Here is a 16,586-nt window from a genome sequence, read left to right on the forward strand (position 1 = left end):
TTAATGTTCATATATTCAAAGGTGATAAATAATTTGTTCACTGTTAATGTGTTTGACAATACACATGGGCCTAATTCATTCATTCATACTCATTTAGAGATAAAGTGGAACAGGCAGCCCAGTATGTTATCCAATCATGGCCAATGTATATCAGTTCATTGTACTAAGCCCTGGGTCACACGTTTTGACTGGTTGCTCGCTGCAACACCGTCGTATGACGAATTACAACACTTCATACACAACACCACAGCTCCAGGCGGACCGCAGCCGCTCGTTGTTTTGTTTCACCAGCGTCGCAGGTTAGGCATAGTACGGCACCCTCGTGGCTGCTATGACATGTGAATTCACCTCAGAGGAGGGTTTTAAAAGTTTATTATTAGCCTACCTGTTAAGACTCGTTGGCAGCACACCACGGCCATTCTCCGTAGTATCTTCTTTATAAATTAATCTGATTAATATCGCCGCTATGTGAAATCCGAGCGATAACGCGTCGCTGTGAGATGTGTGCATGCTGAAACTAAACCAAAACCTTCTTCTTATAACTCTATGACCAAAACAAAACAAACTCCGTCTGCGTTAAATTCTTCTTCTACCGACAAAACGAGCATCGCTTCCGTTCTAGTGCTCCGCAGCGCCATGCACCCCATTCACACACCTGGGAGTGGTGCCTGGGAGAACTACACGGCATGGAGCAAAAATGTTGGCCTCACAACACAACGCAGAATGTGTAATGTGTTACCATGGTTCCCCCCCGAACCAAAAATGCGTAGCCGTTAGAGGATTTTGCGTACCTGCGTACAGAGCCTTAAAATGCGTGCTTAGTACGCAAAATGCGTACGGGTTGGCAGGTCTGCATGTGCTACGGGGGCTTCCCATCCTGTGGGCAGAGACCCTACTGGTGGGTGCATATCTGGTGGGTGCGACTAAAGTCGGGATTTCAAATCCAACCGCCGAGTGCTTTTCCCGGCTTACGCCGTTTCCTATTGAAAACCGTAGCGTGCGGTGTCCGTGTGGCAACCTGCACTGAAGCAAAAACTCAAATCCCCATAATCCATCGGGAGATAACTGAATCAGGAAGTGTATTCCACCGTTGGAAGCAATGGAATCATCTGCAGGAAAATGGCATTATCTCGGAATCTATCTCCAGATCGCGTACTTATCTATCTCTAGAACAATCCCTTCTCTACGGACCATAACAAAAGCACGGATGGCCGCGGTTATAATTTTTCTTTACCGGGTGAAAGAAAAGACGAATCGCAGTTGGGATTACTTTCGGGACCAGTGGAGCGAACCCAAAATATGGATGTGCGCTAATACTGCCAGGAATATCATAATTTTCAGTTCAACATTACAGCATTAAAAGGAGGCTTTGAATGTCTAGAGGCTGTGTTGAATTAATATACCACTAGAGAGTGCCAACGATAAGCTTTTCATGATCACGTGGCTTTTCATGATCACGTGGCCATAGTTGGCCTGTTAGGTCAGTTTACATTGGCCTGGGAGCTAACCATTAGCATGGAATAGCGTGGGACCCTGTGCGCCACACGCGCGCTTGATGGTGTAATTATTATGATGGCCCATCGCCTGGGACATGTATCCACGCCACAGACACTTCAAGCCGGGTCAAAATCCGACGGAATGACGCGGCCGGCGGCGTTATGGATTGTAGTGTGTATTGAAAATAACGGCTAGCAGAGGCCTTTTCACACAGAGGAGACCTGAAAAACCGGTGACGTCATGAACTTATCCTTAGTTTCCACGGTTACTCGTTACAATGTCATCAGTCAGGTAAGACACTTTCCTCCGCAAAAATATTAAAAGAAAATGCCTAGTTAGAATGTCGATCTGGGAGTCGACTAGCAGAGAGAGAGTTTTTAATACTGATAAATAGCAAGTTAAATTATACAACTTTGGTTCCATCGATCCAAGCCAGAACACAATCGATTGATTGATCATTAAAATAAACAGGCTCTGAAAATGCATGTGGCCCACCCATCTGACCAGTGGCCCACCCATCTGACCAGTGGCCCACCCATCTGACCAGTGGCCCACCCATCTGACCAGTGGCCCACCCATCTGACCAGTGGCCCACCCATCTGACCAGTGGCCCACCCATCTGACCAGTGGCCCACCCATCTGACCAGCCTATCGCAGCCCATAGGCAGAAAACATTTTCAAGTTTTTCAAGTGGGCTTTGATCCAGAAAGATCCAGACAGGAGATATCTGCTACAACACCTCTTATTATTTTGTTATTTCAAAATTATGATTCTTTTCGCGGGGAAAGCTATTCTTTTATTCCATCCTCTGTGGATGTATTATTTTCTCTTTATTATTAATTTACTGAGGATTACACTGAGAGAACGAGGACATGAAACTCCTCACAGGTTATGAACCAAATTTAAACTCAAGACATCTCAATCAGGTCTGTTCTTTCTTATGTGGTACGCGTACCAAGTGGCTGACCCACCACAATGCCCTAATAAATGTTATTATTAGCTGCTCTTAATACTGCAGAAAGTGTGTCTCTGCAGTCTGCACCAATGCAACTTTAGACAATTCTTATCGCGTTGACTGAGGGAAAACTGCTAGAGGTTGCATGCTTATATTGTTGGCCATGTTAAACTGTAGCCAGCATTCTAAATGAAATGAAATACCTCTAATAAATGGGATGAATATACTTTTGGGGCGGCTGTAGGTGCGTAGAGAGGTCATCCGAGAAAGGGAAGGTCACGGGTTCGACCCCTCGGCTCGCCCGTTGCACACGCTAAAGGGTCCCTGAGCAAGACACTTATATATTATTCGCCCCCTCTATTGATGCACCTTCTCTTTATTGGTACTGTATTTTTTCCCCTCTTATCTATCTTTTTTCTTACTTCTCTGTAACTTTGTAAATAACTGTATACTGCTGTGCTACAACTGGACAACTGAATTTCCCCCTTGGGATAATAAAGGTATCTATCTATCTATCTAACCCACAGCTCCCTCCCATGTCCTCATCAAAGCCACCTGAGCAGCAATCAGCTGGGTAAAGCTGCAAAAGCAATTTCCCAGTCCCCCTATTCCTCCATACAGAGAGAGAGAGAGAGATGCAAGCTTACTCTGAATATACAGGGGACGTCCTTGCGGTTGGCGTGGATAACGTCAGACGCCAGAACTGAGCTGACTGAGAACTCCTCGTCCCTGGAGGATAGAAGGGGACAGAGAGTTAGGTACAGTATGAACGACCACATCACGTATCAGGAACAACAGGGACGTGCAGAGAATGTTAGAGAGGCAGGGGCTGACATTTCTAAAAGGGCCTTTTGGTGGAAATATCGAACCTCCAAGCTCACAACGTGTCGCGCTCGTTGTGAGCTTGGGGGTCTGCTATTTTCGGTGTGAGATACCACATTGAACTAAGCATTATCAAGTCAATACTGGAGATGTGGCGTAACGGCATGGATTTCTACACTGAGAGGGCAATTCTTTCAACGGCATGGATTTCTACACAGAGAGGGCAATTCTTTCAACATGAGATGCTGCATTCAAATTCAGGAGAGTTTGGACACGGGAATTCTCTTGAATGCTGCCTTCAGGTATGGCATGGAAAAGAGGGCATTTGCATTTCTTTCACCATAGTAAAAACTGCATTCATGGTCTGGAGAGGGCACTTTCTACAGACAGATAAATGGGCACGCGCCTGAGAAGCAATGTCTTCTTTTTTTGGAATCGGAAATGAAAAACGGTATTTGCTGTCCAGTGGGGACAGTAGCGTTTGAACGGTAGTTAGGGGTGTAACGATACATTTTAACTCATTGAGTGCCAGCCTATCACCACTAGAGGGCGCCCAGTGACCAGAGAATAATAGAGAATAATAGAGATATGCTGGTAATGCATGCCCAAGCCCTGGAGCCATGACTTGCTTGAACACTTTCCTTTGTGCATGTACAGGAAGAGGATGAAGTTAGCTTGAAGTTAGCTATTGGCTACCAAGCATTTTAGAAGCCTTATTTTCGTCAACTTAGCCATGATTAAACCTTGCACACCTCATGCATGGGAAAAAAACAGAGAAGAATGAGCTCTAAAAAATCCAATGCAATCCTGGATTGCATTGGAGTGGATTTGTGCAGTTTGTTCACAGCTTTCAAACAAAAAAATCCGATTGGAAATCCGTTCAGGCATTCTTGAGATAATCGCCATTATGTTTTACATGTAATGTAACCAAAAATGGCTGCCCTGTATGTTAGATGTAGCCTGGCTCCAGCCAATAGACCCGCCCACTCTCTGAGTGAACTGCATCTCTTGGTCTGGATGTGTCATATGACGAGTCTCTTGATACGGTGTCTTGGCGAACCGAGTCAACCGACCAATGAATTCAAAGCAAGAGAGAAAGGGGGGGGGGGGGGGGGGGTCTAACGGTAGGCTCGCAGCACTCAGAGAGTGGGAGGGTCGACGGAAGTGTAGTCTTCTTGTGATTGGGGATTTCAAATTTGAAATCCCCTCCCCTTGTCAATCAAATAGAATGGACCCACGTTCAGACTCAAGCCCCAGCGTCGAGTCGGAAATCAGGCTATGTTAGATGGGGTTGTATGGGGGTGGAACATGCAAAATCGCGATTGAAATCATGTTCACCAGATTTGATGGGGTCCAAAGAAAAAAAAAAAAAAAAAATCATTTTTTTTTTTTTTTTTTTTTTTAAAAAGCCGAACTTGTTCGGGATCGGCACTCTCCTATACGCTAATAAAGCCGAACTAGTTCGGGATTGGCACTCAAAGAGTTAATAGCGATTCGATACATATCACGATATATGGTTGACGATACGATACATGGACGATATTGGTTCATTCATGGCGATACGATACGATTCGATTTAATTATTTAAAATCGATATAGTAACTATTTAGCAAAGATATTAAATCTGTATGAAAGGTGTGGATAGTGCAGGTTTTTAAGGGAAACACGTATTATTATGGATATAAATAAGTAAACACAGTGATTATCTGCCAAATACATGGACATTGTATATTGACAAATCTGCACCTTGACATGAATCCAGAGATTACACACATTTATTGATAGACCAGTGTAGCTATATGGAATGGAAAAGTAATTAAACCCCTCGTTTTTAAATTTTCTTCTTAAAAATGCTAAATACAATGCACAAGTAGGTAGTATCGATACAATCGATTCTTTGCACTGCCGATTCGATACGATACAAAATAAAACGATACGATTCGATTTTAGCTGTTTTCATTTCGATCGACTTCGATTTTTTAAGTTAAAAACGATATTTCGATACAGTTACTCTATCGTTACACCCCTAACTGTAGTCCTCTTTACCTCATGTCTATAACTTGACTGACCACTACGCTGGGCTGTGTGGCCTTGCCTTCTCCCAGTTCATAGAGGAACAGCTTGAAGTCGCACACCACGGCCGTGGCTCTCTGCCAGCCTTTCTTCACCCCCGTTGGCTTCGGCACCTTAGGAGGACAGACAGACACCAGAACATGCATCACTTAACTCTCAAATACCTGGAACGAACGCCCGAGTAGTCGCGTTAGATTTTAACCTACTTTAACCATTATTGTATGCTTTAACCTTAGAAAAAATAGCAGATATACAAGCTCACAGCGCGGCACCGAGTGCCGCGCTGCGAGCTTGTAGATCTGCTATTTTTGGAAAAATCGTTGAAAATGTGTGCAAGTCTATGAATATCTTTGACCCCATCTTTGACCCGACTTCTAAAATCCTTCCTCTAAATCAGTGGTTCTCAAACTTTTTCATGTCGGGGACCCCCAAAATTACAGGTATTTGGCCACGGACGCCCATCTCAAAATATGTTGTTCCAGGGACCCCCCGGAAGCAAATATTTGATTTACAAATGTTCGCTTTTAAATAGATATATTCAAAGACTTGCAAAGAAAAATCAAGATTTTTCAAAAATAGCAGATCTACAAGCTCGCAGCGCGGCACTCGGTGCCGCGCTGTGAGCTTGTATATCTGCTATTTTTCACTGGTTAAAGCATTCAATAATTATAGGCCTAAATGGGTTAAGACAATTATTCCCAAAAATGCCTTTTAGAACATCTAAAAACATGTGGGTTCGATGAGCTGAGGGAAGCAAATATCCGGTTTCTTGGGATATTGCTTGGCTCCACAGGCAACCTCCACGGGTGTTCCTCCATATATCTCGTACCCTGACGTGGCCCTCGTACGCGGTGCCAATGCCTCTCTGAGGGTCAATACCCAGCGGCCCCTTGGTCTGGTCCTGGGGAACTGGACACACTGCCGGAGCCTTGTCCGCACACGTTACATGGCAGGAGAAGTTGCACACTGTAGAGGAAAGAGAGCAGTTTGTGACCATCTAGTCGTTTGTTGACTGGGTTTCATGTCATTGAAGTCGCTCTGCGCGTCTGCTAAATGCCAAATTGTTTATGTAATTTTAAATTGTTTGATATAATGTATTATGAACGCCATTAACACCAAACAAATAAAATAGTGTAAAAGTTAAAAACACATTCATATGTAAGCCATTATTTGCATTCTATTGTATCTTTGTATCTCTGTATTCTTTGTACGATTTTACAAATATTCAGTTGTAGTTTGTGGTCTTTTAGGTCATGCACATTGCATCATCTTCTCTTTCAGAAAATAAAGTATCGGTCTATTTGCGAACACAATATTTTGCTGCTTGTACCTGCATAAGTGAGTGGCAACAAGAGGTGCCACAATACTGAACCAAACCGGTATACCGAACCGAATGGCCCTGTACCGAACCGAACAGCCCATACGGAATGAACCGAATTTCATAATTTTTTTGGGTGTGGCCACATAAAAACATAATTTTAACTCTTTCTGTACAGTCTTTTGTAGAAGATCTCCCTCCTAGTATAATCATAATAACTGATTATCATGTTTTAGGGGGGAAACAAATTATTGCTCCCCATCTTTAAAATTAACTGAACATTTTGGATTCTTTATTTTTTCATTTTCAATCTTTATTGTACCGAAACCGTGAGCCAAAAACCGAGATACGAACCGAACCGTGGGCTGACTGAACCGTGGCACCCTTAGTGGCAACTAAAGCCCTCTTGATTCCATTTCTTCTTTCACTACCCATCCCCAACACAGGGATGCTGACCGAACCCTCGCTAAAAACTCCAGGGCAAAAATCCACTCGTCCGAGACAGTTTGCCCTCCTGGCCCCCAAGTTGTGGAATAAACTCCCTGTCACACTTAGAACAACGGACTCACTCGCTACCTTTCGCCGTGGACTGAAAACTCACCTTTTCAGACTCCACCTAAACCCTTAGCACTACAGTAAAATCAATGACCATACATGAAGCTAGTTAACATTGTTTGTTAGGTTTCTTTAGAACTTGATTATATTGTGTTTTTCTCTAGATAGATATCCATTTACATTGTTATATTGCTGTTAATGTACTGACCTATTATCTTGTTTATTATTGCGATGTTGTATCTGCTTATTGTAAGTCGCTTTGGATTAAAAGCGTCTGCTAAATGCCTAAACTGTAAACTGAAAACTGTATCCCTCCCCTCCTCCTGGTTCTTTTGCTCACCTTCACAGGTGCAGCCCTGGCGAATGAGTCCCACCATCAGCGACGTACACTGGTTACACTTAGTGGGAGTGTTGAAGGACTTCACCACAAACTGGTGGGCTTTGGGCTGCAGTGGGAAGAGGACAAGAGACAAACATAGTGAATAGAGGAGAACCTTGTGCGAACGTTCATGCCAAAGTCTCTGAACCCATTCAGAACGGGTACACATTATTGTGTATCATTATCTTATGCTTTAACTATTGAAAAATAGCAGATATACAAGCTCACAGCGCGGCACCGAGTGCCGCGCTGCGAGCTTGTAGATCTGCTATTTTTGAAAAATCGTGAAAGTTTGAATTTTGACCTGATTCTATAAGTGTCTTTTGAATCCTTCTTAAGGTTTTTTGGAAAAACCTATGTTTCTATGTCAGCAATCTGGCTGGCCATCGTCAAAGAAAAGGTCCTTTTCACTTAACTGGAGCTCAGTTAGTCTGTTCTTGAGAGACTACCATGTCAGTGGTTCTCAAACCTTTTCATGTGGAGGACCCCCAAAATGATATTTATTTGGCCACGGACCCACATCTCAAAATATCTAGTTCCAGGGACCCCCCAGAAGCAAAATTTGAGTTACAAACGTTTGCTTTGAAAATACACATATTCAAAGATTTGCACACATTTTCACGACTTTTATCAAAAATAGCAGATCTACAAGCTCGCAGCGCGGCACTCGGTGCCGCGCTGTGAGCTTGTATATCTGCTATTTTTCACTGGTTAAAGCATTCAATAATTCTAGGCCTAAATGGGGTTTAACCCGTCCACACATGAAACGGATTTAGGCATGGCGGAGCGACAGACAGATGTTCATACCTTAGGCGAGGAGCGTCCGATGCTGCCATACCCCCCTGAGCGCATGGTGGGCGTCTGGACCGTGCTACGAGGAGGGTGGTCTATCAGCTGCACGACAGAAAACGCACAAAAACATTTGGTATTGAGTAACGCACATTCATGACACGCTGGCAAAGACTGAGTGCTTTCGACGATGTATTAGTTACGGATCACAATGGTTTAACTCTCAAATACCTGGAATGCGCCCGTTAGATTTTAAACACTTTAACCATTATTTTATGCTTTAAAGGTGATAGTACACCATGAAATTTCACTTTTCCTATTTTAAAACCTTTTTTTGGGGTCCCACTAGCACCTTCTATCCTCACAAAGTCCCATTTCTGACCGTTGTGTCTTTCTCTGGTTTTGAGAAGGCGAAGGTTAAAAGTATCCCACGGGTTCTCAAAACGGGCTGTTCAGATTTGCTGCCGATTGTGACGTCATCTGCCGATTGTGACGTCATCACAAAAAAAAGAAAATCTATTATTTTTTTTAAATATTTTTTTTTCAAAAAAAAACTTTTTTTTCAAAAATATTTTGGGGGGGTGGCGCATTTCAGGCCAAAGGTGGTACTGCAGCTGAAATGCTCAGAGCCATTCAAAAATGAGAGAGGCTCTCTATTCAGGAGTGGTAATTTAGCCTCAAACCTTTTGAAAAAGGTTTTTGGGACATAAACAATATGACATAAATACTTTTTAAATGCATGGTGTATCACCTTTAACTTTAGAAAAATAGCAGATATACAAGCTCACAGCGCGGCGAGCTTGTAGATCTGCTATTTATTTTTTTTTAATCGTGAAAATGTGTGCAAGTCTTTGAATATCTTTGACCCGATCTATGACCCGACTTCTAAATCCTTCCCCTAAATCATGTTGTTCTCAAACTTTTTCATGTGAAGGACCCTCACAATTACAGGTATTTGGCCACGGACCCCCATCTCAAAATATGTTCCAGGGACCACCCAGAAGCAAATATTTGAGTTACAAATGTTCGCTTTTAAATAGATATATTCAAAGACTTGCAAAGAAAAATCATGATTTTTCAAAAATAGCAGATCTACAAGCTCGCAGCGTGGCACTCGGTGCCGCGCTGTGAGCTTGTATATCTGCTATTTTTCAATAGTTAAAGCAGTCAATAATCCTAGGCCTAAATGGGTTAATTATAGGACACCCAGGGCAACGCTTTCCCAAGAACAACACGTTATGACAAGAGATGACTGCAAGAAAGGTCAGAGACAAGGGTTGAGGGGACAAACATGCTCAATGTCCTCCTAACCATTATACTGTTAAGCATAAATGTAATGCTTTGTTTAAAGCAGGGGTCTTCAAAAGAGGGTCCGGGACCCCTAAGGGGTGCCCAGAGTTACTACAGGGGGTCCTCTAAATCTTTGAGTAATAGAAACTTTTTTTTTCTCTTTTTTTATATTAACTACTTGAACCCTCGCGTCCATATTCTGAGAACTTTAGCCAGCTGCGAGGCGTTGTGAGCTTGTAGATCGGCTATTTTTGGAAAAGTGCTTTGGTGTAGAGGGGGAAAAAGAGCAGACTAAGTACAGAGTGAAAGGTCAAGTTTACTAAGTATTAACGTTTCAAGTGGTTAAATATCTGAAAACAAAGATTGTCATGAATCCAAAATACACTGATGATTGTGCTGTCAAACAATGAAACTATATATGGAATCTATGAACAGGTTGTGGGGGTCCTTGCTTCATGTCTCTCTCAACTAAGGGGTCCTTGGGCTGAAAACGTTGAAGGCCCCTGGTTTAAAGTGTTGTGTCGACAATTGTCTGTTGAAAATCCAACATTTTTGTCAAGTGATGTCACGCGACACTTTTTACTGAAGAGCAAATGAGGCGTTAGGCTGTCACTCAGCACTTGTCTGTTGCTACAGTAGGTTTGCTGAACAGCTGCTCTTACTTTGTGCTGCTCTGGAGAAATGCTTAGTTGGGTTTTAGTGGGGGGGCCTAGAACAGGCACTCTGATGATTAAATGCAGGATGGCAGATGAATTAAGCCCTGCAACTACATGCTCACAATGCGTTGTGAGCTTGTAGATCTGCTATTCTGAATCTGCGATGTTTACTGTAATGGCATGCTCAAAACAGGGACGCCAGTTTGAAAATGGTTAGCATACCCAGATAAATTCAGATAATTCAAGCTATTATGCACAAGTTAACCAGTCACTTTATCTGGTGAAATTTAGTAATTCCAATTTACCAGGTAGGATAGTGACAACAACTGTGTTAAAGTTGACTTTTGGCTTTACCATCACCATCTACAGATAATCACTTCTGTTTTGTTGCGTTGCTTGTTTTCTGTATGGGGACTACGGATGGAAATGAGCAATCATGCGAAATCCGGTATCACAGCATTTTATGTGTGGTGTTCATTAAAATGCGCTGTCCCGTCCAAATAAACGTATAAATAAATGATCAGTAAGTGATGTTTCATGGCCCGGCTGAGGGCCTGGTCTGACCTCTATGGGTTCATGGTCGCTAGCCATGGAAGGCGAGCGCGAGCGAGACTTGAGGTGGGACTTGGAATCCTCGTCGCGGGATGGAGTGTTGGAAGGCGTGAAGTTATCCACAGAGTCCACCTGAGGAGAGACACGAAGCCCATGAGTGACAGATGAACAGGGGGGCAAGGAGGAGAATGAGGGGGGGGGGGGGGGAGTTAGGATGGAGAGAGGAAGAGGAAACAAAACGAGAAAGGGTCAAAGGAAGAGATGAAGAGGAAGTTGGTGACAGAGAGTAGGCAAAGAGGAGGAGGAGGGTGAGAAGGGGAGATGAAGAAGAAAGGATGGGGAGTGAAGAGAGAACGAAAGGGAAGAGGAGGTGAGGAGGGAGTGTTGTGTTAGTTTCAAAAGGTTTGTATTGGACACAGCTAAGAATAACACACCATCACACCATGGGCCTCCATGAACCAGATCCATGCTTTAAGGAAAGAAGCAGGCACCACGACAACACACAGAACAGGAGCTACATAGTTTGTGGTATAAATAAAACAGTGGTTCCCAACTTTGCCCCTCGGGGAACTGCGTTCAACCGTCCTTTTAATACTAGCTGTCCTCTAATCCAGTGTTTCTCAACCTTTTTTCTGCCTGGGCACACTTTTCGTGTCCCAAGAATCCATGGGCACGCCAACATAATACGGGGGTGTAAATATCGTCGCTGTCGGGAAGAAACCTTGTATCTCCAAGTTTCAACTGTGTACGTTTCTTCGCAAAGTAAAGCCCTGCTTCATCAAACAAGGCTGTCGCACACCAGTAGTGAAAACAGCTGATCTACAAGCACACAACGCCTCGCGGTGCGAGGCGTTGTGTGCTTGTAGATCGGCTGTTTTCACTAGTTTAAATCATTTTTGAGCGGTGCTAACCGCTCCTATACGTGGCTGTGCGTGTGTCTGTAGCCTTTTTCCTCAGCGTTTTGCCATAGTAAAATGTGTGTACGTAGCATCATGTTTGTCTAGTGATGTCATATGTCGTATGTCTGTAGCCTTTTTCCTCAGCGTTTTGCCATAGCAAAATGTGTGTGTGTAGCATACCCTGTACATCCTAGACTCAAATCCTAGTCTGAAGACGTTATGCAAGCACGACCACCGCTCACTTCACATTGGGTGTGATTTTTAAAATGATAAATACAATGCTGGCTTTCAAGCAGTTTCAAGGGGCACACTTGAGCCTTCTCAGGGGCACACCAAAGGTCCCCAGGCACAGTGGTTGAGAAACACTGCTCTAATCAGGGACTTGTTCGAGATGGTAACATGGAAAACCAGTAGTACGTAGGCATCCCGCGGACAAAAGTTAGGAACCACTGGTTTAGAATCCTTTAGAATATCTCAACCCACTCGAACCTTACACAGGAGAAGGGACCCCAACTTCACTGAAAGGTACACGTTACAAGCACAAGAGGACACATCAAAGCCAAGTGATCATGCTACACAGTAGGAGCCTGAGTGTTTGAAAGGTACATGTTAAAATGACCACAAATAAACAGATCAAAAGCATATGCTATATATAAGCCATTCACAAAGCCACTTTGGTGGATACAAACAAAATACACAGACATAAATGCAAGCATACACATTGGAGGGGAGGACAGGGTGGCACATTATTCCAGTTATCCATGCAACAAAGAGGCCTTAAAAACACTCAATATCCAATAACCAGGAAAACTTTTTTTTACCAAAGAACCCACCATGCAACCAACATCCTACACACACACACACACACTCCTGACATCCATGCACAAGGACAACACAGCACGGCTAAAGGACACTCTAGGGCTCAGACGAAAGCCATCACAGAGCACAAATGGGGGGCGCTTGCTTACACGTCTGCCTTTGCTAGTCGGCCCAACGGATGGCGAGCGCTGCGGTGGCAAGGGACAAAGAGGCAGAGGTTGGCACAGACAAAGACACGAGTTGAATGTCAAGAAAGCAAAACTGGACAAAGACCAATAATCTACGCACACAGAGGGGGGAAAGAGGAGGGTCTCGTTACGAAAGCCTTGGTAAATGAAGTCATGTTCACGACGAGGGCTGGACATCGGGGAGTGAGTTGAGATAATGTGGATACAAAATGTGATTGTGTGTGTATGGCAGGGTGTGTGTGTCACATGGGAAATTAAGGACAACTTTGTTGAACAAGGGTTCATATTTTAGATTGTAATTAGAGAAAAGAAAAAAATGAGTGTTAAAATGTTTTCATTTGCTTCGTTCTATTGTTTTATCGTGTTTACCGTGCTAAAATGTGGGGCATGCGTACGCATGGGGGCATGCATACAAGTGGCTAAATATGTCTTTTTAGACACAATAAGCTCGCAGTTTCTTTATTGCTATTTACAGTAACACTTCTAGCCCCCATAAGTCACATCCAACCATGAAAGGTTGCGTTGTATCTTGGGAATGGGCTTATTCTGTGTAAAATGACATATTTAGCCACTTGTACGCATGCCCCCAAACACTCATTTTAACACTCATCTTTTATATTCTTTAATTACAATCTAAAATATGAATCCTTGTTGTAAAAAACTAAAGTTGTCCTTTAACCACCTTTCTTTTTACTTTTACATTTTAGAAAATCTTTGAACGGCTTTAAAATGTGAATTATTTCCCTATAATAATGACATGCCCAAAGTAGGGATGCCAGTAAAGTGGTCAACGAAAGTATGAATGTTTGAGTGATTTACTGTGTGCGTACGGTGTTTGTGCACGTGTGCTGCATATTTGAAGCCAAACCCTAGAGCTAGAAAGCCAAGGCAGCCATTCAAATAGCCTATTAAATAATAGCCTACTAGCCTAAAAGAATGCAGGCTGGCCAGCGCCCACATATTAGAGGGCAACGTCTGCTCACTCACGTGCACCAACACTCACTTGTTCGCGCACGCACACACACAAACACACACACACACTAGGGCATTAACGACTTGTGATTTCAGTCAACTCGACTCAGTAAAAAGTTGAGTTGAAATCGACGTTATCGTTTGATGACGTCATCACATCACACACGACCCCCCAATTATTTTAAATATAGAGGGTATCTTCACATTTCTAAAGTGCCAATTTAAGGACTTTGTAATACCTCTAAAATGACAAATTAAACATTGTCCAAATTGTCAAATATATAGAGGCAGAAATTGTGAAAATAGCAGATCTACATGCTCACAACACTTGTGAGCATGTAGATCTGCTATTTTCACAATAGAACCATGTTATACCAAATGTAATGTAGCACTGTAATATTGGATCATTCCGTCCTTGACAATAAGCAATCCTACTGTTTGAATACTGTACAGACGCACAGATGGAGCAAAAATAATAAGGGTAGAAAAAACCTCAACTTCGACTTTCTCTGGTGGGAGTCGACTTGAGTCGTTAATGCCCTAACACACACACACACACACACACACACACACACACACACACACACACACACACACACACACACACACACACACACACACACACACACACACACACACACACACACACACACACACACACACACACACACACACACACACACACACACACACACACACACACGGACACACACACACGCCTCTGTGTATTCACAAGCGCACACACAAACACAAACAATCACACTCTCTTTCCCTCTTGGCTAGTTATAGAATCCCTACTGCACACACCTACTATCTCACACACACGTACAGTACATACACATAAACCTTGTCCTGGACACAAAGAAACTTACAGCGTCTTCCCAAAACTCAATTAAAGAGGATGAGGATGACGAATAAGAGTCCTGACATACCAAAGGAAGGAAGGAAGCAAGAAAATAAAAACAAACATATATTGGAAAGATGTGAACAAAAAACAACTTAAAAAAGCCACATAAGATAAAGAATTGCAAGTTTTGACAGATGGAAGAACTTAACAAATAACAACATCAATCAAAATTGACAGAAAGTTAATAGAATGAAGTCATGGCAGCCATGATTTAATTGTTTTAATGAATGAGGAGGACCTGCATGACCACGATCTGGTTTTAATTGATGATTTTATCTTAAGCTTTAATACTTATAATGCCTTGGACGTGGTTGCTGATGAAGGCGGCTGTGGTTCTTAATTTCCTTCAGGGATTACCCATTTAGGCCTAGAATTATTGAATGCTTTAACTAGTGAAAAATAGCAGATATACAAGCTCGCAGCGCGGCACCGAGTGCCGCGCTGCGAGCTTGTAGATCTGCTATTTTTGAAAAAGTCGTGAAAATGTGTGCAAATCTTATGTATTTTTAAAGCAAACGCTTGTAACTCAAATTTTGCTTCTGGGTGGTCCCTGGAACAAAATATTTTGAGATGGGGGTCCGTGGCCAAATAAATATCATTTTGGGGGTCCTTCACGTGAAAAGGTTTGAGCACCACTGACATAGTAGTCTCTCAAGAACAGACTAACTGAGCTCCAGTTAAGTGAAAAGGACCTTTTCTTTGACGATGGCTGGCCAGATTGCTGACATAGATACATAGGTTTTTTCCAAAAATCTTAGAAGGATTCAAAAGACACTTATAGAATTCTAATTTTCACGATTTTTAAAAAATAGCAGATCTACAAGCTCGCAGCGCGGCACTCGGTGCCGCGCTGTGAGCTGGTATATCTGCTGTTTTTTTATATTTAAAGCATAAAATATTGCGTCATAATGTGTTCAGGCCTAAATGGGTTAAAGGCCCGCTGACACGGCCCGAAATTATAATAGTATGATACAGTAGGTCACGTGGTCTCTCTGAAAACGGTCTGAAATAGTCTGAAACTCATGTCACAGTGTAATCTGCCCCTCGTCCCCCCCAACAACAGCTGACCAGTACAGTAAGTAGTCTAAGTACAGTCAGTTAATTTGATTGGCTTATAATTGCGCATTCCCACAATGATATCATAAAAAAATATTAACTCATATTTTAAGATGACCTCTCAAAAGGAGTAGTTCACCCCCAAAATGACTTTTTTTCTATTGATTACTCATGCCATGGAGACTTGAGTTCAATAATATTTTTTCGTATTTGTCACATTCCTAAGACAAAACATATACCGTATTTTCCGGACTATAAGGCGCACTTAACTCATTGAGTGCCTATCCCGAATTAGTTCGGGATATATTATCGTATCACAGAGTGCCTATCCCGAACTAGTTCAGGATATAAAAAAAAAAAAAAAAAAAAAAATTGCGATTTTGCATGTTCCACCCCCATACAACCCCATCTAACATACAGGGCAGCCATTTTTGGTTACATTACATGTAAAACATAAGGGCGATTATCTCAAGAATGCCTGAACGGATTTCCAATCGGATTTTTTTGTTTGAAAGCTGTGAACAAACTGCACAAATCCACTCCAATGCAATCCAGGATTGCATTGGATTTTTCAGAGCTCATTCTTCTCTGGTTTTTTTCCCATGCATGAGGTGTGCAAGGTTTAATCATGGCTAAGTTGACGAAAATAAGGCTTCTAAAATGCTTGGTAGCCAATAGCTAACTTCAAGCTAACTTCATCCTCTTCCTGTACATGCAGTCATGCACAAAGGAAAGTGTTCAGGCAAGTCATGGCTGCAGGGCTTCTGCATATACCAGCATATCTCTATGGGATTTTCTCTGGCCACTGGGCGCCCTCTAGTGGTGAAAGGGGTGGCACTAAATGAGTTAAAAGCCTTTA

General features: G+C 42.7%; 1 protein-coding gene across 2 annotated transcripts in view; it reads right to left on the reverse strand.

Moving 5' to 3' along the window:
- Positions 1–16,586, reverse strand: part of cdc42bpab (CDC42 binding protein kinase alpha (DMPK-like) b) — a 151,528-nt gene that overhangs the window by 25,092 nt on the left and 109,850 nt on the right. For both annotated transcript variants that reach the window (XM_080744008.1, XM_080744007.1), the window contains exons 24-29: positions 10,899–11,018; positions 8,407–8,493; positions 7,561–7,666; positions 6,177–6,313; positions 5,321–5,460; positions 3,100–3,181 (exon numbers count right to left, since the gene is read on the reverse strand). In XM_080744008.1, coding sequence (XP_080600134.1) covers positions 3,100–3,181; positions 5,321–5,460; positions 6,177–6,313; positions 7,561–7,666; positions 8,407–8,493; positions 10,899–11,018 — 672 coding nt within the window. The remainder of the gene's footprint in view (positions 1–3,099; positions 3,182–5,320; positions 5,461–6,176; positions 6,314–7,560; positions 7,667–8,406; positions 8,494–10,898; positions 11,019–16,586) is intronic.

Source organism: Nannobrachium achirus, assembly GCF_963921795.1.
Source record: "Nannobrachium achirus genome assembly, chromosome: 16".
NCBI lineage: Eukaryota > Metazoa > Chordata > Actinopteri > Myctophiformes > Myctophidae > Nannobrachium > Nannobrachium achirus.